The sequence below is a fragment of the Paroedura picta genome, chromosome 4, assembly GCF_049243985.1.
Source record: "Paroedura picta isolate Pp20150507F chromosome 4, Ppicta_v3.0, whole genome shotgun sequence".
NCBI classification, from domain to species: Eukaryota; Metazoa; Chordata; class Lepidosauria; order Squamata; family Gekkonidae; genus Paroedura; species Paroedura picta.
This window is the reverse complement of record NC_135372.1, coordinates 146312592-146335366: the sequence shown is the minus strand read 5'-3', so window position 1 is coordinate 146335366 and position 22775 is coordinate 146312592. Positions and strand designations below refer to the sequence as shown.

General features: G+C 46.8%; 1 protein-coding gene across 11 annotated transcripts in view; it reads right to left on the bottom strand.

The window, feature by feature from the left end:
- Positions 1–22775, bottom strand: part of STAG3 (STAG3 cohesin complex component) — a 101086-nt gene that overhangs the window by 25886 nt on the left and 52425 nt on the right. For all 11 annotated transcript variants that reach the window (XM_077336193.1, XM_077336190.1, XM_077336191.1 and 8 more), the window contains 6 exons: positions 17663–17755; positions 9771–9939; positions 9522–9655; positions 9041–9142; positions 6184–6329; positions 5900–6028 (listed from right to left, as the gene is read on the bottom strand). In XM_077336193.1, the coding sequence (XP_077192308.1) occupies positions 5900–6028; positions 6184–6329; positions 9041–9142; positions 9522–9655; positions 9771–9939; positions 17663–17755 (773 nt within the window). The remainder of the gene's footprint in view (positions 1–5899; positions 6029–6183; positions 6330–9040; positions 9143–9521; positions 9656–9770; positions 9940–17662; positions 17756–22775) is intronic.

Genomic DNA, 22775 nt, shown 5'->3' with positions numbered 1-22775 from the left:
GCAAAAGACTATCCCCTCCCTGGGCATCAGTAAAATTGTCAAGCGTTGATCGGTCCCTGGTGATAAAAAGGCTGGGGATCACTGGCAGCTTTTTAAATACTTGAAGATGACTATCAGATCCCGTCTCAGTCGTCTCCTCTCCAGGCTAAATGGGATCATCAGGTATAATTGACTGGGCCTCTGAACTTCCCATGAATCCGTGCACCTGAACTTCAAAAAAGGGAGGAAGGATGACCCGGGAAACTACAGACCAGTGAGTCTGACCTCTGTTGTGAGTAAGATAATGGAGCAGATATTAAAGGGAGCAATCTGCAAACATCTGGAGGACAATTTGGTGATCCAAGGAAGTCAGCATTTGTCTCCAAACAGGTCCTGTCAGACCAACCTGGTTTCCTTTTTTTATCAAGTAACAGGTTTAGTGGATCGTGGAAATTCGGTTGATGTTGTTTACTTGGATTTTAGTAAAGCTTTTGATAAGGTTCCCCATGATGTTCTGATGGATAAATTGAAGGACTGCAATCTGGATTTTCAGATAGTTAGGTGGATAGGGAATTGGTTAGAGAACCGCACTCAAAGAGTTGTTGTCAATGGTGTTTCATCAGACTGGAGGGAGGTGAGTAGCGGGGTACCTCTGGGCTCGGTGCTCGGCACGGTACTTTTTAACATATTTATTAATGATCTAGATGAGGGGGTGGAGGGACGACTCATCAAGTTTGCAGATGACACCAAATTGGGAGGACTAGCAAATACTCCAGAAGATAGAGACAGAGTTCAACGAGATCTGAACACAATGGAAAAATGGGCAAATGAGAACAAGATGCAATTTAATAAAGATAAGAGTAATGAAAACCACGCCTACTGGATGGGGGATACGCTTCTAGGTAACACTGTGTGTCAACGAGACCTTGGGGTACTTGTGGATTATAAGGTAAACATGAGCAGGGAGTGTGATGCAGCAGTAAAAAAGGCAAATGCCATTTTGGGCTGTATCAGCAGGGGCATCACATCAAAATCACAAGATGTCATAGTCCCACTGTATACGGCACTGGTCAGACCACACCTGGGTGTAAACTGCACGGAGCTTTTACTCCAACCCCAGATCGATTCAGTCCCTGCCCTCTACACAGAATGCGATTTCCGTTTGGATTTGGGGCGGTTTAAATTTTCCTTCTGCAGCAAGAAGGATTGATCCGGAGTGACCCTACCTTTATTGTGGAATATCTCTGACTGCTGCTAATCCTGAATATATTCAGAAAATCGCATTGTTTTGAATCTGAGCTCTCCTCCGTGGTAGAGGACCCGTGATTGGCAACAGGTGGTCACTGACAAGCCTGCCTCAAAGGAGAAGCCCCTAATTTGTCTCAACTTCTGTCGGCCTCTCCTGCAGAGGAGAGGACACGCAGTAATGGGTTTAAACTTCAAGTACAACGATATAGGCCAGATATCAGGAAAAAGTTTTTCACAGTCAGAGTAGTTCAGCAGTGGAATAGGCTGCCTAAGGAGGTGGTGAGCTCCCCCTCACTGGCAGTCTTCAAGCAAAGGCTGGATACACACTTTTCTTGGATGCTTTAGGATGCTTAAGGCTAATCCTGCATTGAGCAGGGGGTTGGACTAGATGGCCTGTATGGCCCCTTCCAACTCTATGATTCTATGATATTTTTTTTTGTGCCTTCTTCGTCCTCCCCCCCCTTCAAGAAAAGAAAGGATTTTTCCTCCCGACTTCTTGGATCCTCTCCCCCCTTCAAGAAAACAGAGAAAGAGTCTCCATTTGCCCCCCCCCCCCTGTTCTGAGCCTCCCTAACCACGTGCAGAAGACTTTCCTGTTTCAATGGAAAGGGGGGGGGGGAAAGAGGAACACCTGAGTTCAAAGCAATCTGAATTCAACAGGATTGACAATGGAATCAAAAAAGTAAGTGCAGACTCTGCCCTGGAGTACTGTGTGCATTTCTGGAGGCCTCACTTCAAGGACGGAGATAAAATTGAAAGGGTACAGGAGAGCAACGAAGATGATCTGGGGCCAAGGGACCAAGCCCTATGAATATAGGTTGAGGGACTTGGGAATGTTCAGCCTGGAGAAAAGGAGGCTGAGAGGGGACATAATAGCCCTCTTTAAGTATTTGAAAGGTTGTCATTTGGAGGAGGGCAGGACGCTGTTCCCGTTGGCTGCAGAGGAAAGGACACGCAGTAATGGGTTTAAACTACAAGTACAACGATATAGGCTAGATATCAGGAAAATTTTGTTCACAGTCAGAGTAGTTCAGCAGTGGAATAGGCTGCCTAAGGAGGTGGTGAGCTCCCCCTCACTGGCAGTCTTCAAGCAAAGGTTGGATACACACTTTTCTTAGATTCTTTAGGATGCTTTGGGCTGATCCTGCGTTGAGCAGGGGGTTGGACTAGATGGCCTGTATGGCCCCTTCATAGAATAGAATCATAGAATCATAGAGTTGGAAGGGGCCAGCTGCACCCTGATTGGACCTGCCCCTACAGCTCTGGCCCTCCCTCACCAAGCCTCATCCCTTGCCTCACAAATGTGCCTGGCTGTTAGGGGCAGGCACGTCTGTGACTCCGCCGCCCCACTTCCAGGGCCCCAGGTAAGAGGCCCGGCTGTGTGTGTGTGTGTGTGTGTGGGGGGGAAGGGACCGCTTCCCAGAGGCCTGGAAAGCACTCCCAGGGCCTCACAGAGGCTCCGTGTGCGGTTTTCAGGCCCCCAGGAAGCCATCTGGCTGGGGGGGGGGAATGCTTCCAAAAGGCCTGGAAAGCACACCCGGGGCCTCGCAGCGGCCCCGGGTGTGCTTGCCAGGCTCCTGGAAGCGCTCCCTCTCCCCCACCCACTCCTTACCCTCAGTGCTTCCCGGCGGCCTGAAAAGCGGCTGGTAAGCTCACAGGGAGGACCCTTTCAAAGCCTGTTCTTATGAACGGGCTTTGAAGCTAGCAGTAATATAACAGCGAAACTTGGTAATACTATGAAGCAAAGACTTCTACTCAAGTCATAAAAGGACACTTCTTCCCCCCATCTTTTACTTGCATGGTAGTAAAGCTCACTCTACCTGAGTGGTACCAAATAAGGAACAGTACTAAGCCTTTATTAGCAAATACCTTGCTGGATCAGTGGAATGCTGTAGTGGATCAATAACTGGTTGACAAATCGTACCCAGAGGGTACTTGTTAATGGTTCAGCATCTTCTTGGAAAAGAGTGACAACTGGATTACCCCAAGGATCTGTCCTGGGGCCTGGGTTGTTCAACATATTTATAAATGATTTGGATGAGGGATTAGAGGTGATACTTATTAAATTTGCAGATTATACTAAACTGGGAGGGGTAGCAAACACAACTGAAGACAGCAACAAAATACAGGATGATCTTGATAAGCTCGAGAAGTGGGCTAAACTGAATAAAATGAAGTTCAATAGGGACAAATTTAAAGTTCGGCATTTAGGCAGGAAAAACCAAATACACCAGTATAAGATGGGGGAGACTTGTCTTGGCAGTAGCATGTGCGAAAAGGATCTAGGAGTCTTAGTAGACCATATATTGAACATGAGTCAGCAGTGTGACACAGTGGCTAAAAAGGCAAATGGGATTTTGGGCTGTCTCAAACGGAGTATCGTGTCCAGATCACGGGAGGTGATGGTACCGCTTTACTCTGCTCTGGTTCAGCCTCACTTGGAGTCCTGTGTTCAGTTTTGGTCACCCCAATTGAAGAGGGATGTTGACAAACTAGAACATGTCCAGAGGAGGTCAATGAAGATGGTGAGGGGTTTGGAGACCAACACATAAGAAGAAAGGTTCAGGGAACTTGGTCTGTTTAGCCTAGAAAGGCTATTACCAGGATTGAGAGGGGATCTGATAACCTTCATCAAGTATTTAAAAGGGTGCCATATAGAGGATGGAGCAGAATTGTTCTCTCTTGCCCCGGAGGGACAGACAAGAACTAATGAGATGAAATTAACTCCAAAGAAATTCCATCTAAACATCCGGAAGAAGTTCTTGACAGAACGGTTTCTCAGTGGAACAGGCTTCCTCGGGAGGTGGGGGGTTCTCCATCTTTGGACATTTTTAAACAGAGGCTAGGTAGCCATCTGATGGAGAGGCTGATTCTGTGAAGGCAAAGGGATGGCAGGTTACAGTAGATGAGCAATTGGGATGTGAGTGTCCTGCATAGTGACCCATGAGGTCCCTTCCAACTCTATGATTCTAAGTCATGTCAGACTAACCATATCTTTTTTTTGAGAAAGTTTCTACCTTGCTTGATCAAGGGAATGCTGTGGACACTATTTACCTTGATTTCAGTAAGGCTTTTGATAATGTTTTGCATGATTTTCTTATTGGCAAGTTGGTAAAATGCAGTATGGATCCTATTACTGTGAGGTGGATCGAGAACTCGTTGACAGATCCCACCCAAAGGGTTTGTCATCTTCTTGGAGATAAGTGACAAGTGAAGTACCTTAGGGATCTGTCCTAGGCCCTGCGTAATTCATCATATTCATAAATGATTTGGATGAAGGAATGGAGGGGGTGCTTATTAAATATGCAGATGATACTAAACACACCAGAAGCAAACACACCAGGGGACAGAATCAGGATACAGTATGATGTTGACAGGCTGGCAAACTGGGCTAAAATGAATTTTAATAGGGAAAAATGTAAAGTTCTGCATTCTGGCAGGAAAAATCAAATGCATCATTATAGGATGGGTGACACTTGTCTTGAGAGTAGAACGTGTGAAAAGTATCTGGGGGTCTTAGCAGACCAGACAATGAACAGAATATAGGATTAAAAAGGCAAACAGGATTTTGGGCTGTACTAAAAGAAATACAGTGTACAAATAACGCGAGGTAATGTTACTGCTTTACTCCACTCTGGTTAGACCTCACTTGAAGTTCTATGTTGTTTTGGGCACCACAAGTGAAGAAAGATGTAGAGAAACTGGAGCGTATCCAGAGGAGTGCTACAATGATGGTGAGGGGGTTTGGAAACCAAGTCATATGAGGAAAGGTTGAGGGAGCTTGGTAGGTTTAGCCTGGAGAGAAGATGGCTAAGAGGTGATATGATAACCATCTTCAAATACTTGAAGGGCTGTCATATAGAAGATGGAGTTGCTTTCTGTTGCCCCAGAATGTCGGACCAGAACCAATGGAGGTGGTGAGTTCTCCTTCTTTGGACATTTTAAAGCAGAAGCTAGATAGTCACCTGACAGAAAGGCTGATTTTATAACCTTAGGCAGACTGTGAGTGGGTGAGCAGGAAGGGATGTGCCAGTGTTTGTCTCTTGTAGCCCTTCCTTGCATACCCAGGGATTTGTTAATTGCTGGTAGTTTAATTTCTTCCAGGCCAGGCTGGATTCTGGAGGGGGGGTATCATTTGGGCATGAACCTAAGATCACTATGGGTATGCAGGTAATTGTGAGTTCCTGCGTTGTGCAGGAGATTGGACTAGATGACCCTGGGGTTCCCTTCCAACTCTATCATTTTCTGATTCTATTACCAGGAAATCAACTGAACAGATTTTGCCCTCTTCTTGCACCCGTATCCTCCCTATCCATGAAGAAGGCTTGCAGAAAGTACAGTTTTGAAGCCTGGCAAGGGAGCCTCAGAGTACCTGACTAGGCCTTCTCTCCATGCGCACAATGAGGGGAGACATGTACACAATGGTACTGGAGATCTTTCCCTGTACCAACTAGTCTCAATTTCTGCCATTCTTTAAGTTCCAACTGCCACTCACCAGCCATTCCCATTCCACCCAGTCTGAGGCCATCCAAAAGCATAAAAAGAAAAAAAAGCCACAGAATTCAAGCAACATAAATTATGTTAAGGTCACCAAAAAACAAAGAAATGCAAAGCTAAGCTAAAGAGGGGGTTGAGGTGGGGCTCTCTGCCCCTTCTTCATCAGGATACTCACAGCAAAGCTTTGTCAGGATGCAGCAGCCGTGGGGAAAATTCACTTAGCAACTCCAGAAACGGCAAGTTGACAAGTCCCAGCTTGGAACTTGGAGATGCTGGTTCCTCGAATGCAAACTTTATCCCATCTCTGAATAAAGAAGAGACAGTGAAGCGATGTATTACCAAGCCTTTTTTCTGCTCTGTCATTCCCTCGGAAAGACATTTCCCCTGCTGAAGAAGCCTCCCCAACAATGGGTCTTCATCCACCACCTTCCTGTAGAATCCACAAAAATTCAGCCTTACTTGTGCAGCTTGACGAGGGCTGAGCGGTACTGCAACCGATGTAGCCCGAAGAGGAGCGAGAACCGCCGGGCCAGGTCTCGGATCTCAAGAAAAGCACTGGATTCTATGCCTGCTAGTCCCTGCTCCAGAAGCAGCTGTGTCAGCAACTGGGAAGACAGATTGGCTTGATTAAGAATATTTTACTCTTCCTTCTTCGTTCCTAACTAGCTTTTGATAAGGTTCCACATTATCTACTTGTTGACAAATTGTAAAATGCAGTATGGATCCTATTAGGTGTATCAATAACCGGTTGCCAGATTGAACCCAAAGGGTGCTTATTGACATCCTCTTGGAGGAGAGCAACAAGTGGAGCATCTCAGCAATCTGTCATGGGGCCCGTGTTGCTCACCATATTCATAAATGAAATAATAGATGGGATGCTTATTAAATCTGCTGGTGATACTCAACTGGGAGGGGTAGCTAACAGCAGAAGAAAGAATCAGGATACAGGATGACTGTGAAAAGGGAGGAAGGATGACCCGGGAAGCTACAGACCAGTGAGTCTGACCTCTGTTGTGGGTAAGATAATGGAGCAGATATTAAAGGGAGCAATCTGCAAACATCTGGAGGACAATTTGGTGATCCAAGGAAGTCAGCATGGATTTGTCTCCAACAGGTCCTGTCAGACCAATCTGGTTTGGTTTTTTGGCCAAGTAACAGGTTTGCTGGATCATGGAAATTCGGTTGATGTCGTTTACTTGGATTTTAGTAAAGCTTTTAATAAGGTTCCCCATGATGTTCTGATGGATAAGTTGAAGGACTGCAATCTGGACTTTCAGATAGATGGATAGGGAATTGGTTAGGTAACCACACTCAAAGAGTTGTTGTCAATGGTGTTTCATCAGACTGGAGGGAGGTGAGTAGCGGGGTACCTCTGGGCTTGATCTGGTACTTTTTAACATATTTATTAATAATCTAGATGAGGGGGTGGAGGGACTACTCATCAAGTTTGCAGATGACACCAAATTGGGAGGACTGGCAGCAGTAAAAAAGTCAAATGATCTGGGGCCAAGGAACCAAGCCCTATGAAGATAGGTTGAGGGACTTGGGAATGTTCAGCCTGGAGAAAAGGAGATTGAGAGGGGACATGATAGCCCTCTTTAAGTATTTGAAAGGTTGTCACTTGGAGGAGGGCAGGATGCTGTTTCTGCTGGTTGCAGAGGAGAGGGCACGCAGTAATGGGTTTAAACTTCAAGTACAACGATGTAGGCTAGATATCAGGAAAACATTTTTCACAGTCAGAGTAGTTCAGCAGTGGAATAGGCTGCCTAAGGAGGTGGTGAACTCCCCCTCACTGGCAGTCTTCAAGCAAAGGTTGGATACACACTTTTCTTGGATGCTTTAGGATGCTTTGGGCTGATCCTGCGTTGAGCAGGGGGTTGGACTAGATGGCCTGCAAGGCCCCTTCCAACTCTATGATTCTATGACAGGCTAGAAAATTGGTTTAAGATGAATCAAATGAATTTCAAAAAGGATAAATGTAAAGTTCTGCATTTAGGTAGGAAAAATCAAATGCATCATAGGATGGGGGAGACTTGGCAGTAGATTATAACACTACTTTCCCCACTTGATTCCCACTTGGATTGAATGTCCAATGCATAGTGGCAAACAAGCGTCTCAGCTGACAAACATATCACTGCTCTACAGATCTCCAAGATTGGCACTCATAGAATCATTGAATCACAGAATCACAGAGTTGGAAGGGGCCATACAGGCCATCTAGTCCAACCCCCTGCTCAACGCAAGATCAGCCATCTTCACCAAACGAGACCTTGGGGTACTTGTGGATTGTAAGCTAAACTTGAGCAGGCAGTGTGATGCAGCGGTAAAAAAGGCAAATGCCATTTTGGCCTTTATCAACAGGGGCATCACATCAACATCACAAGATGGCTGATTCTGTGAAGGTTCAAGGGGGTGGCAGGTTACAGTGTCAGCGATAGGGTTGTGAGTGTCCTTCATAGTGCAGGGGGTTGGACTAGATGATCCATGACGTGCCTTCCAACTCTATGATTCTATGATGCTTAGCCAGTAATTTTGTTGAATTAATTTCAACCAATTGGTTCTAGTCCGACCCTCTGGGGCAACAGAAAACAACTCTGCTCTATCCTTTACATGACAACCCTTCAAGTATTTGCAGATGGTTATCATATCTTATGTCATCTTCTCTCCAGGTTAAACAGACCAAGCTCCCTCAATCTTTCCTCATACAACTTGATCTCTAAACTCCTCACCACCTTCGTAGCCCTGCTCTGAACACACTTGTTTTTCTACATCTTTCTTCATTTGTGGTGCTCAAAACTGAACATAGTACTCCAAGTGAGGTGTAACCATAGTGGAGTAAGGTGGTAACATTACTTCACGTGATCTGGACATTATACTTCTCTTAATAAAGCTCAAAATCCCGTTTGCCTTTTTAGCTAACAAGTCACACTCTGACCCCTATATACCATAAGCGAGGCAGCGAGCTAGCAGCTCATGATGTACAGTGTCAAATACTCACAGAACTTCCATGCAACCATTATCCTTTAGTTTTTGGTATCTTTTAAAATAAATGTACCCAATTCTCCGTTAAGGTCACCCAAGCCATTTTGGAGGTGTGAACTCCATATTTACCATACATCATATAAAGAAGTGTTTCTTTTTCTCTGCCCCAAATTTTACAGTGTTTTGGGAAAGGGAATGCTCACTATATTCCACTTCCTTCACATTAAGCAAAATTTTAGACATGCCTCTATTGGCTGAGCACACTTTTTTCTGTAAGCTAATTTTCATCCTCCACCCCCAGAGCCCACGTGTTGCCTCCATCCTTCACCAATACCTGCTGCAGGCTGAGAAGCAGCGTGTGGGCCCATTCAGTCCGGTCAATCTGACGGGCACGATTCAGCGTCTCCTTGATGATGTCCCCATAGTCATTGTAGAACTAAAAAGGGAAGGAGAAATGGTAGAAACGCACAAGAGTTGCCCACCCTCAGCTCTGTAAACACCACGACCCCCTGCTGTGATCCTGGAAACCAAAGTCACTTTATCCAGGAACTTCTCAAGGTGGTGGCCTGGCAGTGAGAACTACAATGGTTCTTTTCAGTGGTGAACCACTAAAAGAGCTTAGGAGACTGTCCCGCTGCCTCGGCATGAAAGAGGAGCTTAATGGAGACAGCCCTGGGCTGCTGCACTTCCACCTCTAGGCAACAAGCTGAGACGGGACAAACAACCTGATCAGTAGCAAGGCAGGTTGACACTCAGGGGCTGCCATGCTCTCCTTCCCCCAGTAACTGGCTCACACTCCTCCATTCCTTGCAGACCTTGGCATAGTGCTTGAAGACATCAGATGCTGCACTCAGCTCTACAACTCCATAGACAATAAGCTTGCAGAATCCAGCCAGAAGACTGCGGCGCTGGTGCAGTGCCTCAATCTGGAGCTCCTTGTCCTCGTGGTCTGAAGCAAAAGGCCAGGAATGGGCATAAGACCCATGTCTGGCCCCTCAACATCATCATCACCCCACAGGCTTCAGGAAGCCAGACTGCCTGTGGCCCCACAGGCCAATACACACCCATCTCGCAAGCCTCAGTATGACTGAAGATGTGGTCCATAAGGAAGCCAGCCAGCTGGGACTGCAATGCAGGTTCAGCCTTACAGACCAATACTTGCAGCACCTCCTGGCCCCGTCGCGCCAGCTGTGGCCCGAAGATCAGGAGCAGATCACTCAGCAGCACAAAGGCCTGGAAAGGGCAGTGCAAAAGGGAGACTGAGAAAACCATAATCTACCAGGGACTATAGTCTTGAGAGCCAGGTTGGAATATGGCAGTCAGAGCACTGGACTAGGACAAGGTGAAATCAGGCCCAGCTACAATGCCCTCTCGTTATGACTATGGATCACAAATCCTCTTCCAGGGTAACTTGGCTCACAGGGTTAGGTGTGAAACATAACACAAAAGATGCAAAAGGGCTTGGGGTCTCAGATAAAACTGCAGAATGAGACAGAGGGAGTACTCTAGTCTGAAAAAGAAAGCAAATAAACAGACATCAAAGTTAGTCCCAAGCCCTGCCCCCTGCAGTCTCTCCGCCCCCCCCTTTCCCCTTGCCCTTACTGCATAGCAGTAAGCCCATTATCCCTTCTTAGGCTCTTCACTTGCTGGTTGTAATGCACAGCAAAGCAACCTTCTTGGATGCTTTAGGATGCTTTGGGCTGATCCTGCGTTGAGCAGGGGGTTGGACTAGATGGCCTGTGTGGCCCCTTCCAACTCTAGGATTCTGTGATTTTTCTTGAAAAAAAGAGTTGCACTTGCCTATTGTTCAATGATGGCTTCAGTGCACACACACACACACACACTGGGACTGCACTTGTGCAGGCTAGCTGCAAATCGTTTTTTTTTTAGCTTAAAAATTCCAAGGAGGGGTGAGTCCTGCCCCTCTCCGAGTCCACACACTTTGGAGTCCCACCCAGCACTTCATCAGGCAGGGGCCACATTGCTTCAGTTCCCAGTACGCCACCATGACACAATAGGCCTTGTGAGAGCTTATGGTAGGGCAGGAGGGAGGGAGTCTGTATCTTCACAGAAGACTTTGATAAGTGCAACTCTGTTTTCACATTCTGTCGTCCTGTGTAGCCTCACACAGGAGCCATGGGAAGGGGAGCCATGGGAACAGCTTCTTTCCTTGCCTACAGGTCTAAGATATAATGCCTCACAAATGTATCATCTGTTAACTGGGTTGCCACCATACAGGTGTCCCGTTGAGGAACTTGTTGATGAAACACAGCAGATAAACCTTGTGCTTGGGTGTAATGTGTCTTCGTTTCAAGCTGAAGCAGTTTTTCAGATGCCAAGCAGCTGGAACAGATGGCAGCAACTACCCATCGGGACACTGGGCAGAAGCAGTTTTGCCCTTTTAGGGGTCCCAGTAACAATAGTATTCTGTCTTTATGGAATGGTGTGCTGTACCAAAGATGCCATATCCCGGACGTTGGTAGGAGACTGATGCACCTGGCACTTTCCTGGCTTGCCAGCACATCACACCCACATCCATGACTGGAAGGAACCTTGATAAGGATGGCTCCTCTAGGACACTCACAGGACACTGGAAGGGCTCCTCTGGACCAAGGCCTCCTTTAGAAACATAAGAGGCCTCAAAGAATTTTATCTGGCTTTCTAGTCCATAGAATCGATTAAAATCCTTTGTGTCCTAAATAGTTAACATATTATATCACTGTATGTAAAGGAGCCAACTGTATATTTAACATTTCTGTTCCTGTGTTTTATTTATGCTGCTTTATTTATGCCTGACATAAAGGCAGCAATGCCAAATGCATCTGGTCAGTGGGAGCATTAGTATAAACGTATACTTGGATTTCCCCCTTCAAGGATCGCTGCCTTGTTGTGGCAAGGGGGCTTGCGTAGTTCAGTGAAGCTATGAGCTATGCCGTGCAGGGCCACCCAAGACGGACAGGTCATAGCTGAGAGCTCTGACAAAAGGTGATCCACTGGAGAAGGCAATGGCAAACCACTCCAGTATCTTTGCAATGAAAACTCTATGGACAGTTCCAATAGGCATAACGATATGACACTGGAAGATGAGCCCCTCAGGTCGGAAGGTGTCCAATATGCTACTGGGGATGAGCAGACGGCTAGTACGAGTAGCGCCAGAATGAATGAAGCGGCTGGGCCAAAGTCGAAAGGACGCTCAGTTGTGGAAGTAACTGGTGGCGAAAAGACAGTCCGATGCTGTAAAGATTTTTATTCCATAGGAACCTGGAACGTCAGATCCATGAATCAAGGCAAGCTGGACGTGGTTAAACAAGAAATGAGAAGACTGAACATCGACATTTTAGGAATCAGTGAACTAAAATGGACAGGAATGGGTGAATTTAATTCAGATGACCATCAGGTATACTACTGTGGACAAGAATCTCGCAGAAGAAATGGAGTAGCATTCATAATCAATAAGAGAGTAGGAAAAGCAGTCTTGGGATACAATCCCCAAAATGACAGAATGATCTCAGTTCGAATCCAAGGCAAACCATTCAACATCACAGTGATCCAGGTCTACGCCCCAACCACTGCTGCTGAAGAGGATGAAGTTGATCAGTTCTATGAAGCCCTACAACACCTTCTAGAAGCAACGCCCAAAAATGATGTGCTTATCATCATGGGGGATTGGAATGCTAAAGTAGGAAGCCAAAAGATAACCGGGATAACAGGCAAGTTTGGCCTTGGAGTACAAAATGAAGCAGGGCACAGGCTGGTAGAATTTTGTCAAGAGAATACAATGGTCATAGCAAACACTCTTTTCCAGCAACCCAAGAGACGACTCTACACATGGAGATCACCAGACGGTCAACACAGAAATCAGATTGACTATGTGCTCTGCAGCCAAAGATGGAAAAGTTCTATCCAGTCAATAAAAACAAGACCAGGAGCTGATTGTGGTTCAGATCATGAGCTTCTTGTTGCAAAATTTAGGCTTAAATTGAAGAAAGTAGGGAAAAGCACTAGGCCACTCAGGTATGAACTAAATCATATCCCTGACGAATACACAGTGGAGGTGACAAATAGATTTAAGGAATTAGATCTGATAGACAGAGTGCCTGAAGAACTATGGACGGAGGTTCGCAACATTGTACAAGAGGTAGCAACTAAAACCATCCCAAAGAAAAAGAAATGCAAGAAATCAAAATGGCTGTCTGAGGAAGCTTTACAAATAGCTAAGGAGAGAAGGGAAGTGAAAGGCAAGGGAGAAAGAGAAAGATACACCCAATTGAATGCAGAATTCCAGAGAAAAGCTAGAAGAGATAAGAATACCTTCTTAAATGAACAGTGCAAACAAATAGAAGAAAACAATAGAATGGGGAGGACCAGAGATCTTTTCAAGAAAATTGGAGATATGAAGAGAACGTTTCATGCAAAGATGGGTATGATAAGGGACCAAAATGGTAGGGACCTCACAGAAGCAGAAGAGATCAAACAAAGGTGGCAAAATTATACAGAAGAACTATACAAGAGCGAGCTTAACATCCCTGATGACCACAATGGGGTAGTTACTGACCTGGAGCCAGACATCCTGGAATGTGAAGTCAAATGGGCCTTAGGAAGTCTGAGCAACAATAAAGCTAGTGGTAGTGACAGCATTCCAGTTGAACTATTCAAAATCTTAAAGGACGATGCAGTAAAAGTGCTACACTCAATATGCCAGCAAATTTGGAAAACTCAACAATGGCCACAGGATTGGAAAAGGTCAGTTTACATTCCAATCCCAAAGAAGGGCAATGCCAAAGAATGTTCAAACTACCGCACCATCGCACTAATTTCTCATGCTAGCAAAGTTATGCTCAAAATCCTACAAGCTAGGCTCCAGCAATATGTGGACCGAGAACTTCCAGAAGTACAGGCAGGATTTCGAAGAGGCAGAGGAACTAGAGATCAAATTGCCAACATACGCTGGATCATGGAGAAAGCTAGGGAGTACCAGAAGAACGTCTACTTCTGCTTCATTGACTATGCTAAAGCCTTTGATTGTGTGGAGCACAACAAATTGTGGCAAGTTCTTAAAGAGATGGGAATACCAGAGCATCTTATTTGTCTCTTGAGAAATTTATATGCAGGTCAAGAAGCAACAGTGAGAACTGAACATGGAATCACTGACTGGTTCAAAATTGAGAAAGGAGTTCGGCAAGGCTGTATACTGTCGCCTTGCCTATTTAACTTGTATGCAGAGCACATCATGAGAAATGCGGGATTAGAGGAGTCACAAATTGGGATCAAGATTGCAGGGAGAAATATCAACAACCTCAGATATGCAGATGATACCACTCTAATGGCAGAAAGTGAAGAGGAACTAAAGAGCCTGTTGATGCGGGTGAAGGAGGAGAGTGCCAAAGTTGGCTTGAAACTCAACATCAAGAAAACAAAGATCATGGCATCCGGCCCTCTCAATTCCTGGCAAATAGAAGGGGAAGAAATGGAGATAGTGACAGATTTTATTTTCCTGGGCTCCAAGATCACTGCAGATGGGGACTGCAGCAAAGAAATTAAAAGACGCTTGCTCCTGGGGAGGAAAGCTATGGCAAATCTAGACAGCATCCTAAAAAGCAGAGACATCACCCTGCCAACAAAAGTGCGTTTAGTCAAGGCTATGGTCTTCCCAGTTGCAATGTATGGCTGCGAAAGTTGGACCATAAGGAAGGCCGAGCGTCAAAGAATTGAGGCTTTTGAACTCTGGTGCTGGAGAAGACTCTTGCGAGTCCCTTGGACTGCAAGGCGAACAAACCATTCAGTCCTAGAGGAGATCAGCCCTGACTGCTCCTTAGAAAGCCAGATCCTGAAGATGAAACTCAAATATTTTGGCCACCTCATGAGAAGGAAGGACTCCCTGGAGAAGAGCCTAATGCTGGGAGAGATCGAGGGCAAAAGAAGAAGGGGACGACAGAGAATGAGGTGGATGGATGGAGTCACTGAAGCAGTAGGTGCAAACTTAAATGGACTCCGGGGAATGGTAGAGGACAGGAAGGCCTGGAGGATCATTGTCCATGGGGTCGCGATGGGTCGGACACGACTTCGCACATATCAACAACAAATACTTGGATTTTAATGAGGATATATTTTGGGATTTTAATTTGCATAAATATTAATATTCAATCTTACAACATGTTTTATCCTGCAGAGGCTTGAGCACATTTTCCTTATTTTGACCCTAACTGGATTCCCACTATAGTCACCAGGGCCATGGGACTGGTTTCCTATCAAGACCACTCTTCTGATGGCTGCACCCTCTACTGTCACACTGACCAGCTACAGCATAGGGACCATGGACTACGCTACTGGGACGAGCCGGTAGAAGAGACCCCTGTGTGACTGCACCTCACCCAGCCTTGTTGCTGCTGCAGTACTCAAGCCCCCATCCCGTGTGTGCCCCAGCCCCGGCTGTGGCAGATTCTTGGCCCGCAATGGCCTCATCTTCTTCCCTCCCTCCTGTAGCTTTGGAACTGCAGAGATCTCACTTCACAGACAGTTCCCTGCTACCTCCAGGACTTTGTGTGCAATTAGTTAAATGGCTATCTTAGGGGGGAGGGGTATTGTGTGGCAGCTGCAAAAGCCACCTGTATTCCTGCTACAGGAAACCAGGGGGACTGGGGCAGATCCCTTAAGAAGTGCAGAGTTCTGAGGGCTTTCCCTCCTGCACCTTGAGAACCTTGACTGGGGAGGACTGACTCCAAGATAGGTCATTGGCACCTACTCTAGCTGGCAACTGAAATGTTGCCCCTATAACTAAGTTCAGGAAGTGGGAGGAAACCAATGCTGTTCAGTGCTTGGAGCCTCCACATTCATTGTCAGTGCTCAGAGACATACAGGGCCAAATATTGGGGATTAGGTGAGATGCCCCTCATACAAAGAGTCTCCAAAAAAAGAGAGGCTGCCTGCTTCCAGGGGGAGCTTCTTCCTACTGGTCCAAGACTGCCTCTACCTGGACCCTTGGAGAAATTGCTGAACTATTGAGAGAGGCTCTTCTTAGTTTCTTCTCACTGCATGGGATGTTGCTGCTGAACTCTTTGCGGCTTATGTGTCAATCTCATTTTTATTTATGCTGTGACCAGGAATCACTAAAAGTACCTAGTATTTTGGTTCCATTTTCACCTGCCCTCTCTGTAACTGTATGTATAATTAATGCTATTTAAATTATTAACTGCTCTTTTTCCTTACAGAGCTCAAGGCAGTGCAATATATTAATAACTGCTTAAATTAAATGCAGTGTCTGGGATGCCTCCAGACCATCCCACACTTCTCCAGGAGCTGTTGGGAAACTGCCACACCCCTACCTCCACAGGGAAGGAGTAATGGGGCACAGCTTCCTGGCATACCAGCAAAGCCTCCACCAATCCATAGACACCCCAACAGCCCAGGGCAGCTGCCTGCAGCACCCCCAAGCCAGAACAGGGCCCACTGACGAGGCTTGGCTGCAGCAAGCTCCACCCCAGCCCACCCTGGCAATGACATGGACAACCTCCCCAAGGAGGACAGAAGTGTGAGAGCAGGCCACATGACCCCGGCCACACCTCCCCAAACATCAAAGAAGTGAGCGGGCTGGAACACCAAGGGATAGCCTCTCAGCCTTCAAGTCCAACCTGCCCTAGCCAGCACTGCCAGCAGTTCACACAGGCAGGGTGAGACTGGCCCCGCTAGCGAGCTGAGTGCACAGGGCAAGCAGCGGCTGGGCATCTGAGGAAGGGACGGGGTGGGAAGGTGGCTTGTTAAGACCTGGGAGGTGGGAGGCAATGGAGGGGACTGGAATTGATGAAGAAATAAAGGAAAGATGGAAAGTGAGCTCGGGGTTGGATGCAGGAGAAAGGAGGCGGACGACCTGAGAGTACAGAAGAGCTGAAAAGGCCCTGGGCCCAGCTGAGGCCAGGCGTGCTTCCCTGGGGCCGGAGACGATAGTGCGAAAGGCTGTCCCATAGATATGTGGGTCCCAGACGGTGAAGGACCTTAAAGGTCAAAACCAGAACCTTGAACTGGACCTGGACAGCAACTGACAGCCAATGCAGCTGCTTCAGCACAGGCTGGACAGGGGGCCTCCAAGATGTCCTTGTGAATCATAGAATCATAGAGTTGGAAGGGGCCATACAGGCCATCTAGTCCAACCCCCTGCTCAAAATGCAACTATTAGGTGAAGACCCTAGTAGTTGCATTTTGAACCAGCTGTAATTTCCAGATCAATGTCAATGGCAGGCCTGTGTAGAGCGAGTTACAGAAATCTATTCTGGAGGTGACCATCGCGTGGATCATCGTGGCCAGGTGTTCAGAGGATAGGTAGGAGACTAGTAGCTGTGCCTGGCGAAGGTGAAAAAATGCCTGGCAAGCTACCTTCTTGACCTGTGCCTCTAGTTAGTGAAGCATCGATGGTCACTCTCAAGTCCCTGGCCTGAGGCGCAGTCTTAAGTTGCATCCCTGCCGGGGCAGGCAAACTTGCTTCCTGGCCCATCCCCTTGCCTTCCAGCCGCAGGACCTCTGTCTTCGATTGAGTTTCAGACAACTCTGCTCCAACCATCCAGCGACAGCTTCCAGACATCTGGCAAATGGTTGGGGGGGGGGGGAGTCTGGACAGACGTCCATGAGGAGACAGAAGTGGGGGTCATCAGCATATTGATGACAACCCAGCCCAAGGCTCTGTACCAGCTGTGCCTGAGGGCACATAAAGATGTTGAAAAGCGTGGGGGGGGGAGAGAACTGCGCCCTGAGGGACCCCACAAAGGAGTCGATAGTCTTCCAAGTTTCAAAGTACTCCTCCTTCCTTGTTGCTAAGGGAGCTGTAAAACCCCCAAAGGAGACAGCAGGCATCCTGATAACCAAGAAGAACAGAAGACAAACTCTCACAACACCAGTTCCCCCCACGACCCAAATTTACTAAGCATGACAAGGAGCCACTGCTAAGAGTCAGGCCAACAGCTCTCACCTGCTCTTGGATGTCGGAGTCGGTGTCAACAAGGCAACTTTGGCAGAGGGAGCAAAAGGAAGTCACTTTCTCTTTCAAGTCAAGCAACTGTACCTGCAGAAGGTGGCAGGAATCATACAATCACAGAAGCATAGAGTTGGAAGGGACCCCCCAAGATCATCTAATCCAACACACTGCACAATTCTGGAAACTCACAACTAGCTGCTCACCCAAAATGACCCCAATTTCATGCCCAGATGATGCTCCCCTTCCCAAAAATCACAAACCCTGATCAGTTTGACCTGGACCCCAAGGTGACCACTGTCATTTCCCTGGGCATGTGAGAAAGGGCCACAAGAGCCAAGCATTGACACAATCCCTTCTATGCTCTATGAGACAGCCTCTCAAGTACTTAAAGATGGCTATCATATTACCCATTAGTCATCTTCTCTCTAGGTGAAACAGACCAAGCTCCCTCAGCCTTTCCTCAAACCCCTCATCATTTTCAATGCCCTCCTCTGGACACACTCCGGTTTCTCCATGTCCTTCTTCAATTATGTTTGCCCAAAACTGAACACAATACTCTGAGGTCTAACCAAGTCACACTGCTGTCTCAGGTTTAGTGTATAGCAGGGGTAGTCAAACTGCGGCCCTCCAGATGTCCATGGACTACAATTCCCATGAGCCCCAGCCAGAAAATGCTGGCAGGGGCTCCTGGGAATTGGAGTCCATGGACATCTGGAGGGCCGCAGTTTGACTACCCCTGGTGTATAGTCTACTAAAACCTCTAGATCTTTTTTGAACATGCTACTGCCAAGACAAGGTTGCCTCATCCTATAACAATGCATTAGATATTTCCTACCTAAGTACAGAACTTTATATTTATCACTATTGAAATTCAATTTAGCTCAGTTTTCCAGCCTGTCAAGATCATCCTGTATCCTGATTCTGTCTTCTGCTGTGTCTACTCCTCCTCCCCGTTCATATTATATGCAAATTTAATAAGCACCCCTATTCCTTCATCCAAATATATTATTATTATTATCATTATTATTATTAGATTTATTCCCTACCACACCCTGACCGGCTCGTGACGGATTATAGCGTCTTGTAAAATCCCCATTAAAACACCCATTAAAAGACATCAAAAAAGCCCAACATGGCGGAAAACCCACTCCCAACCCTCATTACTAGAGGGATGGAGAAGGAGGTCTAACAATGTACTACTCAAACTCCGGGGAGGGGTGTCGATCTACCTCGCTGACCCCAGCCTCAACCATAGGCCTGACAGAAGAGCTCCGTTTTACAGGCCCCCGCAGAACGCTGAAAGATCCCGCAGAACCTGCAGCTCACCCAGGAGCTCATTCCATTAGGTAGGGGCCAGGACCGAAAAGGCCCTGGCCTGGTTGAGGGTAGGCGTACTTTCTAAGGGATATATGAATATATTGAACAACACAGGGCCCAGAACAGATCCTGAGGCACTCCACTTGTCACTCCTCTCCAAGAATATGACGAACCATTAATAAGCACCCCTTGTCAACCAGTTATCAATCCGTGAAACAGAATAGGGCTGTGAGTGTCCTGCACAGCGCAGGGGGTTTGACTATAGAATCATAGAGTTGGAAGGGGCCATAAAGGCCATCTAGTCCAGCCCCCTGCTCAACGCAGGATCAGCCCTAAGCATCCTAAATCATCCAAGAAAAGTGTGTATTCAACCTCTGTTTGAAGACTGCCAGTGAGGGGGAGCTCACCACCTCCTTAAGCAGCCTATTCTACTGCTGAACTACTCTGACTGTGAAAAATTTTTTCCTGATATCTAGCCTATATCGTTGTACTTGAAGTTTAAACCCATTACTGCATGTCCTCTGCTCTGCAGCCAACAGAAACAGCATCCTGCCCTCCTCCAAGTGACAACCTTTCAAAAAAGAGGGCTATCATGTCCCCTCTCAACCTCCTTTTCTCCAGGCTGAACATTCCCAAGTCCCTCAACTTATCTTCATGGGGCTTGGTCCCTTGGCCCCAGATCATCTTCGTCACTCTCCTCTGTACCCTTTCAATTTTATCTACGTTTTTCTTGAAGTGAGGCCTCCAGAACTGCACACAGTACTCCAGGTGTGGTCTGACCAGCGCCGTATACAATGGGACTATGACATCTTGTGATTTTGATGTGATGCCCCTGTTGATACAGCCCAAAATGGCATTTGCCTTTTTTACCGCTGCATCACACTGCCTGCTCATGTTTAGTTTACAATCCACAAGTACCCCAAGGTCTCGTTAACACACAGTGTTACCTAGAAGCGTATCCCCCATCCAGTAGGCATGCTTTTCATTTTTCTGACCCAGATGCAGAATTTAGACTTATCTTTATTAAATTGCATCTTGTTCACATTTGTTCTTTTGCCCAGTCCTTCAATTTATCCATCAGAACATCATGGGGAACATTGTCAAAAGCTTTACTAAAATCCAAGTAAATGACATCAACCGAATTTCCCCGATCCAGCAAACCTGTTACTTGGTCAAAAAAGGAAACCAGGTTGGTCTGGCAGGACCTGTTGGAGACAAATCCATGCTGACTTCCTTGGATCACCAAATTGTCCTCCAGATGTTTGCAGATCGCTCCCTTTAATATCTGCTCCATTATCTTCCCCACAACAGAGGTCAGACTCACTGGTCTGTAGTTTCCTGGGTCATCCTTCCTCCCTTTTTTGAAGATCGGAATAACATTTGCTCTCTTCCAGTCCTCCGGGACATCTCCAGTCCTTAAAGAGGTTCCGAAGATGATGGACAAGGGCTGCGCAAGTTCTCTGGAAAGTTCTTTGAGTACTCTTGGGTGCATTTCATCTGGACCAGGGGATTTGAACTCATCCAGTGCAGCTAAATGCCTCTCGACCACCTCTCTATCCATGTTAACCTGCCACCCAGACACTATCCTTTGGCTACGGCCATCTCTAGAGGTGCCTAAACACTTTGACCTGTGGGAAAAAACAGATGTAAAATAGGCACTAAGCCTTTCTGCTTTCTCTGCATCTTCCGTTAGAGTTTGTCCATCTGCACCCAACAGTGGGCCTATTGCCTCCTTTACTTTACGTTTGCTCACATAACTGAAAAATCTTTTCTTGTTACAATGGGCTTCCCTGGCCAATCTTAGCTCACTCTCAGCTTTGGCCTTTCTGATGATTGATCTACAGTGCCTAGTAACCTGTAGGTACTCTTCTTTAGAGCTCTGTCCTTCCCTCCATTTCCTGAACATTTTCCTTTTCTTTCTTAGTTCCTCTTGAAGTTCTCTGTTCATCCAAATAGGCTTCTTAGAGCTCCTGCAGTGTTTTCATCTTTCTGGGATAGTCATTGATTGAGCATGCAACAGGTCCTGTTTGAGTAGCGCCCACCCTTCACATGCTCCCTTCCCTTCCAGCATTCTCGTCCATGGTATGACACTCATCATGTCTCTGAGTTTATTAAAGTTTGCCCTACGAAAATCCAACATCCGCGTCTGGCTACAAGCTTCCTTGGCTCCCCATCTCAAAAGGAATTCTATGAGGACATGGTCACTTCCCCCTAGGGTCCCCACCTCCTTCACCTCATCCACCAACTCTTGCCTGTTGGTCAGTATTAAGTCCAGTATGGCTGAACCTCTTGTGGGTTCATCTACCATTTGATAAATGAAATTGTCAGCCAGGCAGGTCAGAAACTTGCATGACTGAGGACGCTTCGCAGCTCACATCTGGGAAATTGAAGTCACCCATGATGACTAGGTCCTGCCGCTTGGATATTTTCTCAAGCTGCTCACAAAGTGCAGCATCCACATCCTATTGTTGGTCAGGCGGTGGGTAGCAGACACCAACCACCACACTGTTTGTTTTCCTCTCGCTTATTTTCACCCAGATGCTTTCCACTGTAGATAAGCCCTTTCCTCACATACAGTGCCACTCCTCCACCTCTTCGATCTATTCTGTTTTTTCTGAACAGGTCATATCATATTCCTATTAGGTCATAGCCCCCTTCCTCTATTAGGACTATTAGTTCCTCCTGGTTGTTCCCCATACTCTGTGCATTAGTATAGAGACATCGTAGTCCATCCTTTGTGTGCCACATGGTTTTGGTTTTTGGACTTCCTTGTAAGCTCGTAGTTCCCTGCTTCTGTAACTGTTGGGGCGAGGGGGTCGGGGAGGGTGCAGGAAGGGGAGAGCCCATCCACCATTACATTCCAGTCATGAGAATCATTCCACCAAGTTTCTGTGATGCCTACTAGATCATACCTTTCCATCAGCATGAGAAGTTCCAGCTCTTCCTTTTTATTGCCCATGCTTCGGGCGTTAGTATAAAGACATCTGAATCCTTTTACTTTTGGTTCCCTATGAGCTGGCCTTGCCGGTTGGGCTGCATCCGATAGTTTTCCTTCCATACACTCCCTATGTTGATCGTCTCCTTCCCCTAGTGGCTTTAGTTTAAAGCTCTCCTGATGAATCTCCCCAGGTTCCTGCCAAACACATTCTTCCCCAGTTTCGATAAGTGCAGTCCATCAGGTGCTAGTAGGCCTTCCTCAAGAAAGCCTATCCCATGGTCCCAGAAACCAAATCTCTCCTGCCGGCACCAACTACGCAGCCAGTGATTCACCTCCATTATCTTCCTCTCCCGACGCATTCCTCTTCCCTTGACAGGAAAGACTGAAGAGAATACCACTTGTGCCCCCATTTGCTTGAGCTTCCTCCCCAGATCTTGATAGTCTTTTTTAATAGCAGCAATGGTATTCAGGGACATGTCATTCGTTCCCACATGGACCATCACAAATGGGTAGCGATCCGTAGATTTGAGGAGTTTGGGCAGCCGTTCTGAACATCTTTAATTTTCGCCCCTGGCAAGCAACACACCTCTCGGGTTAGGGGGTCGGGCCCAGCCACATGGCAATCCATTCCTCTTAGCAGGGAGTCTCCAATTACCAGTACTCTCCTTTTTTTTTTTCTTTTCAACTCCATTTCCTTCTGTCCCCGTGGCCTCTTCCCTTTGTCTTGGACTTTGTTTTGGGACCTCTTCCCTTGTTGACCCTTGCACCTCCTCTGCAAGGGCCTGAAATCTATTCTGGAGCTCCAAAGGCCCTGAGAACTGTCTCGCCCTTCGCCGTTCAGTCTTTTTCCGA